Below are 14,762 nucleotides of genomic sequence, written 5' to 3'. Positions count from 1 at the left end.
GTTTCCAGCAGGAGGCATGATGTTCAAAGACAGAAGTGTGGGCTCATTGTTTGGGTCTGTTGTTGCTTTTTATGCTAACAGAAGCAATCGTGGTGTCAAAACTCAAATTCAGTTTATTAGTAGTTGCAAATGTACCACAGACAATACTGGAATTTATCAGTTATCTGTAGCTTCCGATACATTCTTGGGTGGTTTATCATTTTATCTTTATCAAAGATAACTTTTCAGTTATCTGATTATCTGTTATCGAAGTTAATGTTTTAGTTATCTGTGTCCACCACTGGTCGCTTTGCATAAAAATCATGTTCTTTCAAAATTATGCTCCAAATGGTATGACTTGTTGGCGAAATAGGCCTCCAGGCAGAATGTCTTTTCCTTAGTTGACCAAGACATGTTGGGGAAGATGATTGTTCCAATTTTTTCTATACTTGCTTTTGTTAATCATGTCCCATTTCTACCTTCATTATTGTCCAGGCAAGAGGAAAAAGCAGCGTGTTCCAACAGGAGAATCTGACCATCCTGAGTGAGATTCAGTAGTGGGCACAGCTAACCAAAAAGTTAGCTTCAATAACAGTTAATGAAAAGTTAGCAGATAATAAAGCTAAACCAATAAACCCCTAAAAATGTAGTGTAAGTTACAGATAACAGCTAAACCTCTAATTTTCAGTATTGATTTCAGAACACTAGCAGCTACTGACACAACGAGCCAGTGCTTCTGTATCAGATTAGCTTTCTCTTAGCAAAAGAAACCTAGCAACCAAGGTAAAAGAGGAGGAGGAAGAATAAAGACAATTTCTCTTTACATCATACACACTTGCTGGAATATCATGCAATTCATCAACAGGTATACAGTTTTAACTTATGGTTAAATTTTAACCAAACTAATTCCAGACAAGTTATTTAAATTAATGTCATGTCTGGCATTTTATAAAGTGAAAATATCAGCTATATGTTTTAGTTTTAAAGTAATGCACTAATTTTGAAGGTTTGAGTGTTTGGACACACATGCTGCAGTGTATTATGGGTAAAGTTTCATGACAGGAGAAATGCATTGAGACTCTCTGATGATGCTGCAATTTAACCACTGCACACAGACAGCAGCATTAAACTCTTTGTATATTGTGCTTAAAACTCTCGTGAATATATTCTCTGGGTTTATTCACCTTATTCAGCCCTGCCCACTTTTACAACAGAGGCATTTCCCTTTTGTTTTAGGACTTTCGGTGAGCGGTGTTTTCAGTATAGAACAATGGAAGCTATTACACGGGTAGAAACAAAAACCTTTTTGAAAAGCTCAAAGGGAACGACTCTGGCTCACCCATGGGTCACCACAGAGTGGGAGGATGACATGAAAAAGTGGCCCTCGATTATTTTTAACTACTTTGTGTTGTCACTCGGCATGGACGGTTTGGCTGTGAGGAACTACGAGCTCCGCACCGCATATAAAGCACAATCAAGTTAAAATACTACCTAACAAACAGTACCACCGTAATGCCAAGATTACGTAACATTAATATATGTATGGTGTTATTTCATGCAGTGCTTGGTTGTATCAAATGCCAGAAAATTAGTAAATAAGATAGCAGCTAACGCTACAAACACAGCTTACCCATTTGTCTCACTTGCATCCGCTGTGGCTTCTTCAATGGAGCATTGTAGTCCAACCATTTCTCTGGTAAAGATCCAGTGCTGTGGGTTTTTTCTCCATAAAATGAAAAACAACAGACATAGGGACGTCTGGGTGGATTTTTCAAATTCAGCGCCTTTAGCGAGCACCGGAGATCCTCGTCTTTCAATGGAGGAGGGAACAAGTTAAATATTGGTCCACAGCACTCAGATCTCTACTTTCCATGTTCAAAACATCATTCTGAAAGCGATAGTTTCCTCTTCTTCCAGTTGTTGTGGCACCCAAGAACTGAACAATTAATGCTGCTCATGTTTGGACATTTTTAGCATACTGTGTTCCCACGGTGCTAATCATCGACACAGTTGCAAACCGGAAGTTGCTTGACCAAATGGAGCCGCCCACCCTGAATAAGGTGAATAGACATTGTTATTGTGTTTGTTTTGTGTAAATATGCTCAGGTTGTGTGAGCTGTGATTGTTTCCTGTTCATGACATTCTGGGGGAAAGTGAAGTTTGCTCTTTAATGTCCTGCTTATTGTCCTTTACAACACTGTTTGTCCTCTTTGTTCAGGAGTAATATACATAAGATGTCTGAAATTTGGTTTGCGTTTATTAAATTCTACGCAGATAAAACACAGCAGACACAGATTAGTTAGAATATTTGTTTTAGCACGTTTTCAGGGTCTCGTTCATGGCAGTATTCTCTCTATTGAGATATCACATAATCCTTTGCATGCCAGAGAGTTGCTGCGGTCTAAACAGCACGGAGATTCCACATGACAACAATTGTAAATGAACATTATAGAACCAAAATGTACATTTTTTATGCTTTTCATCACGTTAATAAGAGGCTGCAGCAACTGTCTGGCACACAAAGGATTATGGATATCTCAATAGGGCGAATACTGCCATGAACACTGCCATTTACTGGCCAGGATATTAAAGAGCAAACTTCACTTTCCCCCAGAATGACATGAACAGGAAACGATCGCAGCTCACACAACCTGAGCATATTTACATAAAACAAACAAAATAACAACGTTTATAAACCCAAAGAATATATTCACGAGAGTTTTAGGCACAATATACAAAGAACTGCTGTTGTCCATGTGGACTGGTTAAAGTGCAGCCTCATCAGAGCTTCTCAATGCATTTCTCCTGCTGTGAAACTTTACCAATAATGCACTGCAGCATGTGTGTCTAAACACTACAGCCTTCAAAATGAGTGCATTACTTTTCACTTTGTAAAATGCCAGACATGGCATTAATTTAAATAACTTGGAATTAGTTATGGTTAAAATTTTAACCATAAGTTAAAACGGTATGCCTGTTGATGAATTAGTTAGTATGGTGTAAAAAGAAAAGATCTTTTTTTCTCTCTCTTTTTCTCATGTACCCAGCTCTTCTTTACTTGTAGAGCATAAAACTGTCTGTCTGCTACAAAAAATTTAACAGGTTGTTGTTGTCCATTCGGCCGCTCCCGTTTTGTGTTCAGGGTCGCTACAGCGGATACAACCAGATCTGCATTGATATTTGCACAAGTTTTACGCCGGATAGCCTTCCTGACACAACTCCAGTGTTACCTGGAGAAACACACACAGCTGCTGGTGTTCCAAAGAGGTCTCCCATGCAAGTACCTACCAGGTCCCGCACTGCGTAGCTTCTGAGATCTGATGGGATCAGGCTTATGCAGAGCAGATCAGCTGCACAAAACATTTAACAGGCAGGTACTAAAATCTTTGATTTCAGACTTCACAAATGTTTTTAACTGTTAAGCTTTATTTATTTTGCCTGCATAAATATGTTAGCGGTCTAAAATTTATCAGACAAAATTTATTGGAAGCTAATTGGTCTGCTAGTGTTTCTCAAAGTTATCTGAAAGCTAATCCGATAATGAAAATGTTAGCTTTGATTATTAGTGATTAGTGGAACTGTGCAACCCACTGGTGAGATTTAGGCTGAAGCTGTGACACAACAAGAGCTGAACCGCGGCCAGCGTGATCAACACAACCGACTGATCCTTGATGACGCCCATGAAGTGAGGGAGGCAGAAGTTGCATTTAATCAAGCATTTCTTGGGGTGCTGGGCCGGCTTGTCCACGTGATGCATGACTGGTGCATGTGACCTGTTTCCCCCATCCCATGACTGGAGCCTGTGTAGACACATGGGATATGTAGCTTTTGTACAACCCCTGGCAAAGATTATGGAATCACCAGCCTCGGAGGATGTTCATTCAGTTGTTTAATTTTGTAATTTTGACCCTATGTGTCTTTTTGCAAGGAATGTTTTCACAGTTTTTGCTCTATGGCAAGATGCATTATCATCTTGAGAAATGATTTCATCATCCCCAAACATCCTTTCAATTGATGAGATAAGAAAAGTGTCCAAAATATCAATGTAAACTTGTGCATTTATTGATGATGTAATGACAGCCATCTCCCCAGTGCCTTACCTGACATGCAGCCCCATATCATCAATGACTGTGGAAATTTACATGTTCTCTTCAGGCAGTCATCTTTATAAATCTCATTGCAACGGCACCAAACAAAAGTTCCAGCATCATCACCTTGTCCAATGCAGATTCGAGATTCATCACTGAATATGACTTTCATCCAGTCATCCACAGTCCATGATTGCTTTTCCTTAGCCCATTGTAACCTTGTTTTTTTCTGTTTAGGTGTTAATGATGGCTTTCGTTTAGCTTTTCTGTATGTAAATCCCATTTCCTTTAGGTGGTTTCTTACAGTTCTGTCACAGACGTTGACTCCAGTTTCCTCCCATTCGTTCCTCATTTGTTTTGTTGTGCATTTTCGATTTTTGAGACATATTGCTTTAAGTTTTCTGTCTTGACGCTTTGATGTCTTCTTTGGTCTACCAGTATGTTTGCCTTTAACAACCTTCCCATGTTGTTTGTATTTGGTCCAGAGTTTAGACACAGCTGACTGTGAACAACCAACATCTTTTGCAACATTGCGTAATGATTTACCCTCTTTTAAGAGTTTGATAATCCTCTCCTTTGTTTCAATTGACATCTCTCGTGTTGGAGCCATGATTCATGTCAGTCCACTTGGTGCAACAGCTCTCCAATGATTCAAGGATTCAAGGATTCAAAGGATTCAAAGGAATTTTATTGTCATATGCACAGAAGAGCATGTTCCTTGCACAATGAAATGTGTCTACTGCATTTAACCCATCCTAATTGCCAGTAGGAGCAGAAGTCGCCATTAGGCGCCCGGGGACCAGCTCCAGATGTACATCCCTGCCTTGGTCAACAGCAGGGCTGAGCAAACCAAGACCGACCCATAACAAACGACACACACATAACACACAACACACATAGGTCGGCCCGGTACATAAACATATATTGAAAAGCAAACACGAGGGAAAAAGGAGAAATAAAAAACCCTCATAGCCGCTGCGTTACACAGCAGCAATGAGGAAAAAAATCCCCATCAGCACAGAAAAACAATAATCACACAGACAAAACAAGGACACAGGACGACAACCGAGATTTGAAGGACCAGTTTATCAGAACACTCCGGAGGCAGCCTATTTGGCGCTGTCAACGGCCTTGTCCAACAATCCTGGAGGGGGAGGGGCTCAGCCCTGAGCAGTCCACTGTCCACAATCAACGTCAGAGCTGGAGAAGCTGAGGGGAGGGAGATTACCAGGGAGCGAGGCTTAAGTGTTGATCTTCTTGAGGAGGTTTTTTATCACAGTGGCCTTGAAGTGCAGCTGTGTTGGGGAGGCCAAATGAATATCCAGATTAGCAGACGCCTGAAAGATTCCACAGTTCTGAGAACAGAGTGGCTCTCAATGCATCTGAATGTAGAATGTGGTCTTCACAGACGGTCAAAGCGGGTTTCCAGAACTGCAATCTTACCAGAGATGTTTTCCAGCGTGTGGTTAACACCCGCCGACTGCACAGCCACTGCCTTCCAAATCGAATCTATCATGTAGGGCAGCCTGGAAGGCCCAATCAAAGCTGCCTCCACTTTCTTGATTTTCCGGTAAACCAGCGCCATGCCCGCTCCACACAGCAGAAAGCCAGTCACCACCAAGCCAAATATATACAGATCTTCGACGTCCTCCACAGAAAGCATGTAAAGGCACATGACCTGCCATCTCCTCCACGAGTCCATCACGTAACCCATCACATGCGTCCCGGCAGGACAGGTCGGGTCCTCCACCCCCAAATGTCTTGTAGAAAAAATAGCATCAATTGCGTTCAGAGACCACTTTAACAGATCCATTTTTGTCGTTTTCCAGAAGAGCAAAGCTGCAGCCTCACAGACAACACGCCACAGAAGCAGGAAAGATAAGGAGGGAGGGAGAAGAGAAAAGTGCGTCCGTCTCGGCCGAGTGCAAGCTGGCAAAAAAAAGGTGTGATCACTCCTTTTTAGATGCAGTCTAACAAGCAGATCTGATTTGATGCAGGTGTTAGTTTTGGGGATGAAAATTTACAGAGTGATTCCATAATTTATTCCTCAGAATTGAGTGATTCCATATTTTTTTCCTCTGGTCTAAAAAAGTAACAGTTACTGACTGCCACAATTTTTTTTCCTGATTATTTATAGTGTTTCTTAAAGCCAGATAGTTTCCATTTGAAATGACTTTAGTTTTGTGTCATGTCTGTGATCTGCTTTTTTCTACAAAATTAAACAACTGAATGAACATCCTCCGAGGCCGGTGATTCCATAATTTTTGCCAGGGGTTGTATATAGTTTGCTGTGTTGCACAGATTTTTTTTGTTCTTCTTTTAGTTGTAATAAACAATTTGACTCATGTGATTGTTTCATAATTTTCTGTCATTTAAGGATGAATCAACAGTAAAACAAAACAAAAAAAAATTATCATTGATGTTTTGGTGCAACGATGGTTCATTCTTAAGAATTTTCTATCAGGAATTTGCCAGTGCAGAAGACACTACACAATATACCTGTCTGAATCTTTGTAAAGATACTGAAAAACTGACATTTTACCTCATGGTGTTCAACATAAATGAAAAAGTTTAAATAGACACTTCAGTGATAGCGCCAGTATATCAAGGAATTCTGGCTATATGAGATGAGATGTAATATTTTACTACTAACTATTTTATTAGGGTTCATAATTCTGCTGGATGGCTGATACCAAACCAGATGTAACAGCACTCAGATCTCTACTTTCTATGTTCAAAACATCGTTCTGAAAGCGATACGTTTCCTTTTCTTCCAGTTGTTGTGGCACCCACAAACTGAACAATTAATGCTATGTTTGGACACTTCTAGTGTACTGTGTTACCACAGTACACTAGAAGTGTGGCATTCAGATATTTTGGACAACCAGTTTTAGACCCCCATCACACAGAATGCGCACGAACCAGGCCGACTGAGGCCAACACTGCAACAATGGCCATAATCGAGATGCAGTCAGAAGGGACAGAGGCTCGACCAGCCATATCGGAATGCTGCCAGATCACATAGAATGTGGGGGGATCCCGTCCCAATTGCCTCGTGCAGGTGCCTGCCCAAACGTATTTGGACAACGTTTGACGACACAGACTGCTGTCAGACGGCACCAAGATCATAAATAATGCACTCAGACTGCCGGACTGACACGGTCAAGTGTCACCCGATGTCCAAACGTCTGGATGTCAAACACAGGTGGGAGCCAATGCTGTGTCCGCCCTTTCCACAGGACCTGCCAGTACTGGACATCAAAGTACAGCAACATATGGACTGGATTCATGCCATATGTGTCAAAGCCAGCACTGGTGTTGCCATTCACTCACCCAAATCACATCCTCACTCGTCCTCACATTCCGTGCTCAATGACTTGAGAGTGCACCGGCAGGAGTGTGTGTTTCACACATGACTGACTGCAGTACCATGGGTATGGACACAGTGCAACGATGTGATGAGCACACGGCAGCCCCTTTAACACCGGGCTTATGTAGAGATGAGTGATGGGGTGCATTGCATTATGATTCTAATTTAAAATTATGAGGCACTCAAACAGGCAGGGATGCATCCATGAATGAAGCAGCTGGAGGAGAACAGGTGATTGGACTGGCGCGCATGTGCGTGCGTAGAACAGGTGATCAAATCCACACACGAGTGTGTGCTCAGAACAGATGATCAAACCGGCGTGCGGCTGCATGATCCATGCAGCACGTGTGCGTGCTCAGAACAGGTGGCATCATGTCTTGTTCAATATCCAGCCTGTTGTGGAGAGTTGTCATTTTGGAATATATCATTGTGTTGTAGAAATGCAGTGCGGATCTGTCTGTGTGATGGTATTATTTTCCATCACCATGTTACAGATCTCTTGTTTTTGTTGTTCATTGAGAAGTTTTCCTCTGCCACCTGTGCGAGGTTGTCGTCCAATCCTAGACATATAATTGAAAGGACAACACTGTATTACCATTCGTAATGTACAACCCTAATTCCAATGAAGTTGGGATGATGTGTAAAATGTAAATAAAAACAGAATACAATGATTTGCAAATCCTCTTCAACCTATATTCAATTGAATACACCACAAAGACAAGATATTTAATGTTCAAACTGATAGACTTTTTTGTTTTTGTGCAAATATTTGCTAATTTTGAAATTGATGCCTGAAACACGTTTCGAAAAAGTTGGGATGGGGCAACAAAAGACTGGGAAAGTTGATGAATGCTCAAGGAGCACCTAATTGGAAACAGGTGAGTGTCATTATTGGGCATAAAAGGAGCGTCCCCAAAAGGCACAGCCGTTCACAAGCAAAGATGGGGTGAGGATCACCACTTTGTGAACAACTGCATGAAAAATAGTCCAAACATTTAAGAAAAATGTTTCTCAACATTCAGTTGCAAGGAATTTAGGGATTCCATCATCTACAGTCCATAATATAATCAGAAGATTCAGAAAATCTGGAGAAAACCAACAATGAATGCCCGTGACCGTCGATCCCGCAGGTGAAAAAACCGACATCGTGTATAGGATCTTACCACATGGGATCAGGAACACCATCAGTTAACCGCCAGTTAACACAGTTCATCGCTACAAGTGCAAGTTAAAACTCTACCATGCAAAGTGAAAGCCATCCATCAACAACATCCAGAAACGCCGCCGCCTTCTCTGGGCCCGAGCTCATTTGAAATGGACAGACGCAAAGTGGCAAAGTGTGCTGTGGTCTGATGAGTCCACATTTCAAACTGTTTTTGGAAATCATGGACGTCATGTCCTCCAGACAAAAGAGGAAAAAAACCATCCAGATTGTTACCAGCACTAACTTCAAAAGCCAGCATCTGTGATGATATGGGGGTGTGTTAGTGCCCATGGCGTGGGCAACTTACACATGGTGTGATGGCACCATCAATGCTGAAAGGTACATCTAGGTTTTGGAGCAACACATGCTGCCATCCAAGCAACATCTTTTTCAGGGACGTCCCTTCTTATTTCAGCAAGACAATGCCAAGCCACATTCTGCACGTTACAACAGCATAGCTTCATAGTAAGAGTGCGGGTACTAGACTGGCCTGCCTGCAGTCCAGACCTGTTGCCCATTGAAAATGTGTGGCGCATTATGAAGTGCAAAATACGACAATGGAAACCCCGAACTGTTGAACAACTGAAGTTGCACATCAAGCAAGAATGGGAAAGAATTCCACCTACAAAGCTTCAACAATTAGTGTCCTCAGTTCCCAAACACTTATTGAGTGTTGTTAGAAGGAAAGGTGATGTAACACAGCGGTAAACATACTACTGTCCCAGCTTTTTTGAAATGTGTTGCAGGCATCCATTTCAAAATGAGTAAATATTTGCACAAAAACAAAGTTTATCAGTTTGAACATTAAATATTTTGTCTTTTTGGTGTATTAAGTTGAATTTAGGTTGAAGAGGATTTGCAAATCATTGTATTCTGTTTTTATTTATATTTTACACAACGTCCCAACTTCGCTGGAATTGGGGTTGTATATGACCTATAATTCCATCGACTGAGTACATACACTCAATAAACTGATGCATTAGATAAACTCAATTCAATTATGAGCAGGATTTCCATCTAATATATGTAGCCCCAACTCAAATTAAGTGCATACATGCAAGATAATTTAATTTAAATTAGAAATCTAGTGTGTTTAGGTTTATGTTAGTCTCCGACATTATTTTATTGCTTAGAACTTGTAACCAGGCCCATTTTTGCTCCAAGAGACAAGAGGGCTTGTGACCAACAATCCTTGGTTTGAATCTCTGTCAGACAACTCACTAAGGTTCCCTTGAGCAAGGCACTTAATACCAACAGATTTGGGGATGCAAGGCATCATTGTTAAGCACTTTGAGTGTCTGTATCAGATGGAAACGTGTTGTATGGTCAATAAGAGCAGAATTTTAATACTTTTTTAACAAAGCTGAAAGAGCGGTTACTGATGTAACCACTGTTAAAAACAAGTGTTAAACTCTAAAAATTATTTGTGTTGTTTGAGTGCAGTCTTTTTTTCTAGCTTGTAACAGAAAATATTTCAAATGTGGCCATCTACTGACCTCCAAGCTGTTCACTGTGGAGTTTATTCCCTAAAATAAGGTTCAGGGCTCCAACTGTTGCTTTTCCAGTATCTTTCAGAAAAAGCTTCAGCACAGCGAAGATCAGGCTGAATTAATGAAACAAACCAAACCTCTGGTTCATACATCATCATATAGAATTCTGACTTCCTCTTAAGGATTCCAAACTTTATTAGATATTGTGCTGATATTGACTCATGAACATAAACAAAACTTGAAAATGTGTTCAATATTTTGAAATAGAAAAAAAAAAATCCTTGGAAAAATATTCACAGTTAACCTTTTTTGCTTCATATTTAACTGCTTTTCAGCTCTGAGGACAGTGTTGTTGATGGGCCACAAAAAGTAACATTTTAAGTAAATATACAACTCACAACTTATACAACTCAAACATATCCAACTGTCAATCTACATGAAGTAAAAAGCAGCGTTATGATCCTGTTATCACACAGCAGAGTCACGGCTGGTCGTGATAATAGTGATGTTGTGGCCAGTGACTCTTGAGGTACGGCGGTACGGAATATGTGACATTTAGGCCCAATCCCACTTGGTTTTGGGAATTCCTACTGGCCTTCTCTATCAGCTCCATCATTCAATCATTGCAGTGGTCTTTCTCAGCATGAAACCATATTGGTGATCACAGATCTGCACCTCTTTTCTAAAAGCCCCCTGACACTTGCACACTGCCGTACAGGAGAGTAAACTCGTCTCAAACTCATTGTAAACCTTTGTAAACTCAACACGGCTTTGTGGACATGTGCAAAGAAAATTTTGAAATCTTCAAAATCTCCATCACGCATTAATTACGTGAATTTTAAGTGAACATTGGCAAACATTTAAATAAAACTATGTGTGAGTACGAGTGATTGCGTCAGGGCACTGCAAACAAATCAAAAAAACTGTGTGAGTACGAGTCAATGAGTCAGCGCACCGCAAACAATTCAAAAAGACTATGTGTGAGTACGAGTCATTGAGTCATCACACCGCAAACAATTCAAAAAACTATGTGTGAGTACGAGTGATTGCGTCAGTGCACCGCAAACAATTAAAAAAACTGTGTGAGTACAAATCATTGCATCAGCGCACCGCAAACAATTTAAAAAAACTGTGTGAGTACGAATCACTGAGTCAGCACACCGCATCACAGCGCAGCTCGTGAACGATTATTACGAGATGTTAAATCTGTCATAAACGTACTTTTACAGCTGCACACAAGAAGGAATGAACATGCAACTGTTTTACCAAGCTATTACAACATAAATATTACAAATAATAACCTTTTTAGATGGTTTCAAATACATTCGCCACCTCATTAAGCACGAGAGAGTGTGTGTGTGACAGAGAGAGAGAAAGAGAGAGAGAGAGAGAGAGAGAGAGAGAGAGAGAGAGAGAGAGGAGAGAGAGAGAGAGAGAGAGAGAGAAAGGCAGCAGCTGGGTGGTCCTCTGTGATTCTGGAAGCGATTAGAGGCGTTTTCAACAGCCAACTCAGAGAGAAACTGATTAATCCGCTATTAAATAATTATTTTATATACGCAGCATCCAGCACACAACACGGGGCATCAAGGGGAACAAAGCGCGGCATGCAGCTGGGAACACAGCGGGTGGGATTGTCACGATGAAGTACAAGTACGCGGATCAAAGTCGTGCATGTGTCAGGGAACCTTAAGCCTAGCTTCTACTACTCTTTCACATCACTTCATGCTGTGACTGTACCTCTGTAGTTATGGCAGCTATGCACATCACACTTGTTCTTAAAAATTGAAACTCGTGCAATTCTTCTCCACTCCTCAGGCATCCTCCCACTTCCCAATGTTTTATTAAATAATCTGGTTAGAAAATCCACTGATGTCTCTTTTAAACATTTCCATGCTTCCAACGGAATGCCATCTGGACCAACTGCCTTTCCACCCTTCCTCCTCTCAAAGCTATCCTCACTTCATCCTTACTAATCCATTGCACTTTGTGGTTTACTCACTCCACATCAGCCATCCTAACTAGACAAAAACAAGTAGATGAAGTAAGACCTTGTTTCACAATGTACTTGATTGAATACTGGAAATATCACATATTTAAAAGCATTGTCATCTCTGTAGATATAATAATTGTGCTTGTCAATTAGTCACTGACTTAAACTGTCAGAGGCATTTATCTTGTTGGAATTCCTCAAATGTTTTTTTTTTTTTAAAGAGACTGCATTTATGTACAGGGGTGACTAAGAAGTTTTGAGCCTGACCCAGAAAAAGTAGGCAGTTTGCCGTCTTTTGCATTTTGAGAAACCAACCGTTTTCTCAGAAATGCAAAGATGGAGAGCCACTGCCTACTTTTTCTGGGTCAGGCACTTCAAATTCACACAGACACACACACACCGATGTCAGGGTGCTGCTCTGCAAGACGTTCAACTGCACACCAAGAGCAGCTTTGGGATTAAGGACCTGGCCCATTGAATAAAAATAATCAACAATTAAACAAAATACAAATAATCTTTAATTGCTCGTGTTGATACAATGGCTTGATCATGATGCAAACAAAAGGAGCAAAGGTAATGGAGTCATGTAACATCACAGTTGAATGCAGCTGGGTTCATATATATATGAACAATAGCAGTACTGGGTTTTTTGTTTTATTTAATGTATTTATTTTAGGAGTCATCACACTATAGTACAGTTGAAAGCAAATCATGACGATAAGACTAGTTCAGCCTGCCATGTTGAAACTTAAGTGTAATTACATTCACAGTGTGAACAGTGTGTGAACAGTCCCCAACCCTCACATTTTTCAAGGCCCAAAATTATCTGGACAGTTGGCTTCTGAACTTTGTCACATACAGCTGTGGTTTCTCTCATTCTTGACCAATAAATGGTTGACACCTGATGTCCAAGAGAGTCCAGTTAAAACAGTTTTTAAAAATTCATAAGCACATTGCATAGTACAGCCATGTCAACTCTGCAGAAGTAACAAGCTTAAGATGCTGTTAGCAGAGACACAATCGTTACTTCTCCAGATACAGCTTTAAATCAGTTGTTAAAAAACAAACCTTCTGGCATTGTGTTTGCCAGAATGCATGTGAGAGACTTCAGCCTAGATTTCATGTCATCTTTTTCAACATCATATTTCTCTATGTTCGTCTATCATGAAGCAGTGATTGGCGAAGCAACAGGCAAAAATTGTCATAAGCACAGTCTAATGTAAACACAGATGTAAAACTTGCAGCCTACACATATTCCTGATGTTTATGAAAGCTGGATGACTTCCTGTCCAAGTCCACGCTATCCTCCATTGGCATGTGTCTGTCTGCCATAACAAATGTGTTATCATAAGGAACGTCCTCCTTTGACCTGCGTTTGCTGAAGCAGAAGAGAAGGATGATCCCAGTAATCAGCAGGACACCAGACGTGGCCCATCCAATGAAGAGCGCTGCGCCCAGCTCCCGTTTCTGAGCGTCCACCAGCAAAGGGTTGTAGAAGTTGTTGATGACAGTATGAGCAACCCAGCAGACAGGGATTAGTGTGGTCAGACATGAAAGCAGGTACATGCCTCCTCCTAGGGCCAAGATGATGTTTTTGCACTTTACGTTGTCACTACAGCAGGCGGTCTTCTCAGTCCCGCATGCAGTGATGAGCAGAGAGATGACAACCAGGGCAATGGAGACACACATGAACGCCCTGGATGCCTGCAGCTCCGGCGGTAGAATCAGCAGCGAGTCGTACACCTTGCACTGCATCCTGATGTTGAGTTGCCTGAAGCAGGTCATCCACAGACCCTCCCACAGTTCTTCCATGACAATGAGGTTGGCGCCAATGAAAGCTGAGACCCGCCACATGGGCACAGCGGTGATGGTTATGATTCCAAACAGGCTGATGAAACCCAGGACCATTGCTAGGACTTCCAAGTTAGCTCTCATGGCTCAGAGGGATCTGTAGTCTTGTCAGTTGTCTGAAGAAATGTTTGTAAAGGGTTCATGACAAACTGTGCTGTTAATCTATTCTCCATGCAAGCAATGTTGCCCTACTGGTTTTGTTTACTTGAACGTGACTCACAACAATGTCTGACTGAAAACAATGATGAAAAACATTACTCTGTTGCCAATTCAGTTTTGCAAGGTATAATATTTACATTCGGCTTTCCAAATCCATTTTTATTTACTTATTCATGCATGGCATTCCAGAGAGAAGTCATTTTTACCCCCTTTGGTTGGTTGGTTTGTTTTGGTATTATCAGGAAATGAAAAAGCCCATCGAACTGTTTTTCATGAAACCTGGAGCAAACGTTAGGTTTGGCACAGAATATAAATCATCACTTTTTAAAGTGCATCCACATAGAGGGTGGAATTAAAAGTGTAGTCCCTTTGTATTTTCTACCGTTTAACCCAGTGAGCACAAGACATAATTTCAACATTGATTTTTGGTTGAAAACTGGGTGATTGCATGTTTTAGACAATGTCAGATGGAACCCCAAAATGCAGGCAGCAAGAGGCAGGTAGCAAGCGCAAAAAACAGGTGACTTATTGTCCAAATAACAACCAATAAGCCAAACACTGCCAAAAATTGAGACGTGGGAAAAGGGTCCAAAAACACACAAACCAGAGTCCAAACTGAGTGACAAGGAAT

General features: G+C 41.0%; 1 protein-coding gene across 1 annotated transcript; it reads right to left on the bottom strand.

Moving 5' to 3' along the window:
• Nucleotides 1-12,621: 12,621 nt before the first annotated feature.
• Nucleotides 12,622-14,117, bottom strand: LOC117508625 (claudin-17-like). Its single transcript, XM_034168423.1, has one exon. The coding sequence runs from the start codon at nt 14,054-14,056 to the stop codon at nt 13,367-13,369; it is 690 nt and encodes a 229-aa protein (XP_034024314.1). The 5' UTR covers nt 14,057-14,117; the 3' UTR covers nt 12,622-13,366.
• Between the last annotated feature and the right edge of the window lie 645 nt (nt 14,118-14,762).

Source organism: Thalassophryne amazonica, chromosome 4, assembly GCF_902500255.1.
Source record: "Thalassophryne amazonica chromosome 4, fThaAma1.1, whole genome shotgun sequence".
NCBI lineage: Eukaryota > Metazoa > Chordata > Actinopteri > Batrachoidiformes > Batrachoididae > Thalassophryne > Thalassophryne amazonica.
The sequence above is the reverse complement of the archived record's forward strand: the minus strand, read 5'-3'. Positions and strand labels throughout refer to the sequence as shown.

Bases quoted from the DNA above. Each gene is read 5' to 3' on its own strand.
- LOC117508625 (XM_034168423.1), bottom strand. From the start codon at position 14,056: ATGAGAGCTAACTTGGAAGTCCTAGCAATGGTCCTGGGTTTCATCAGC.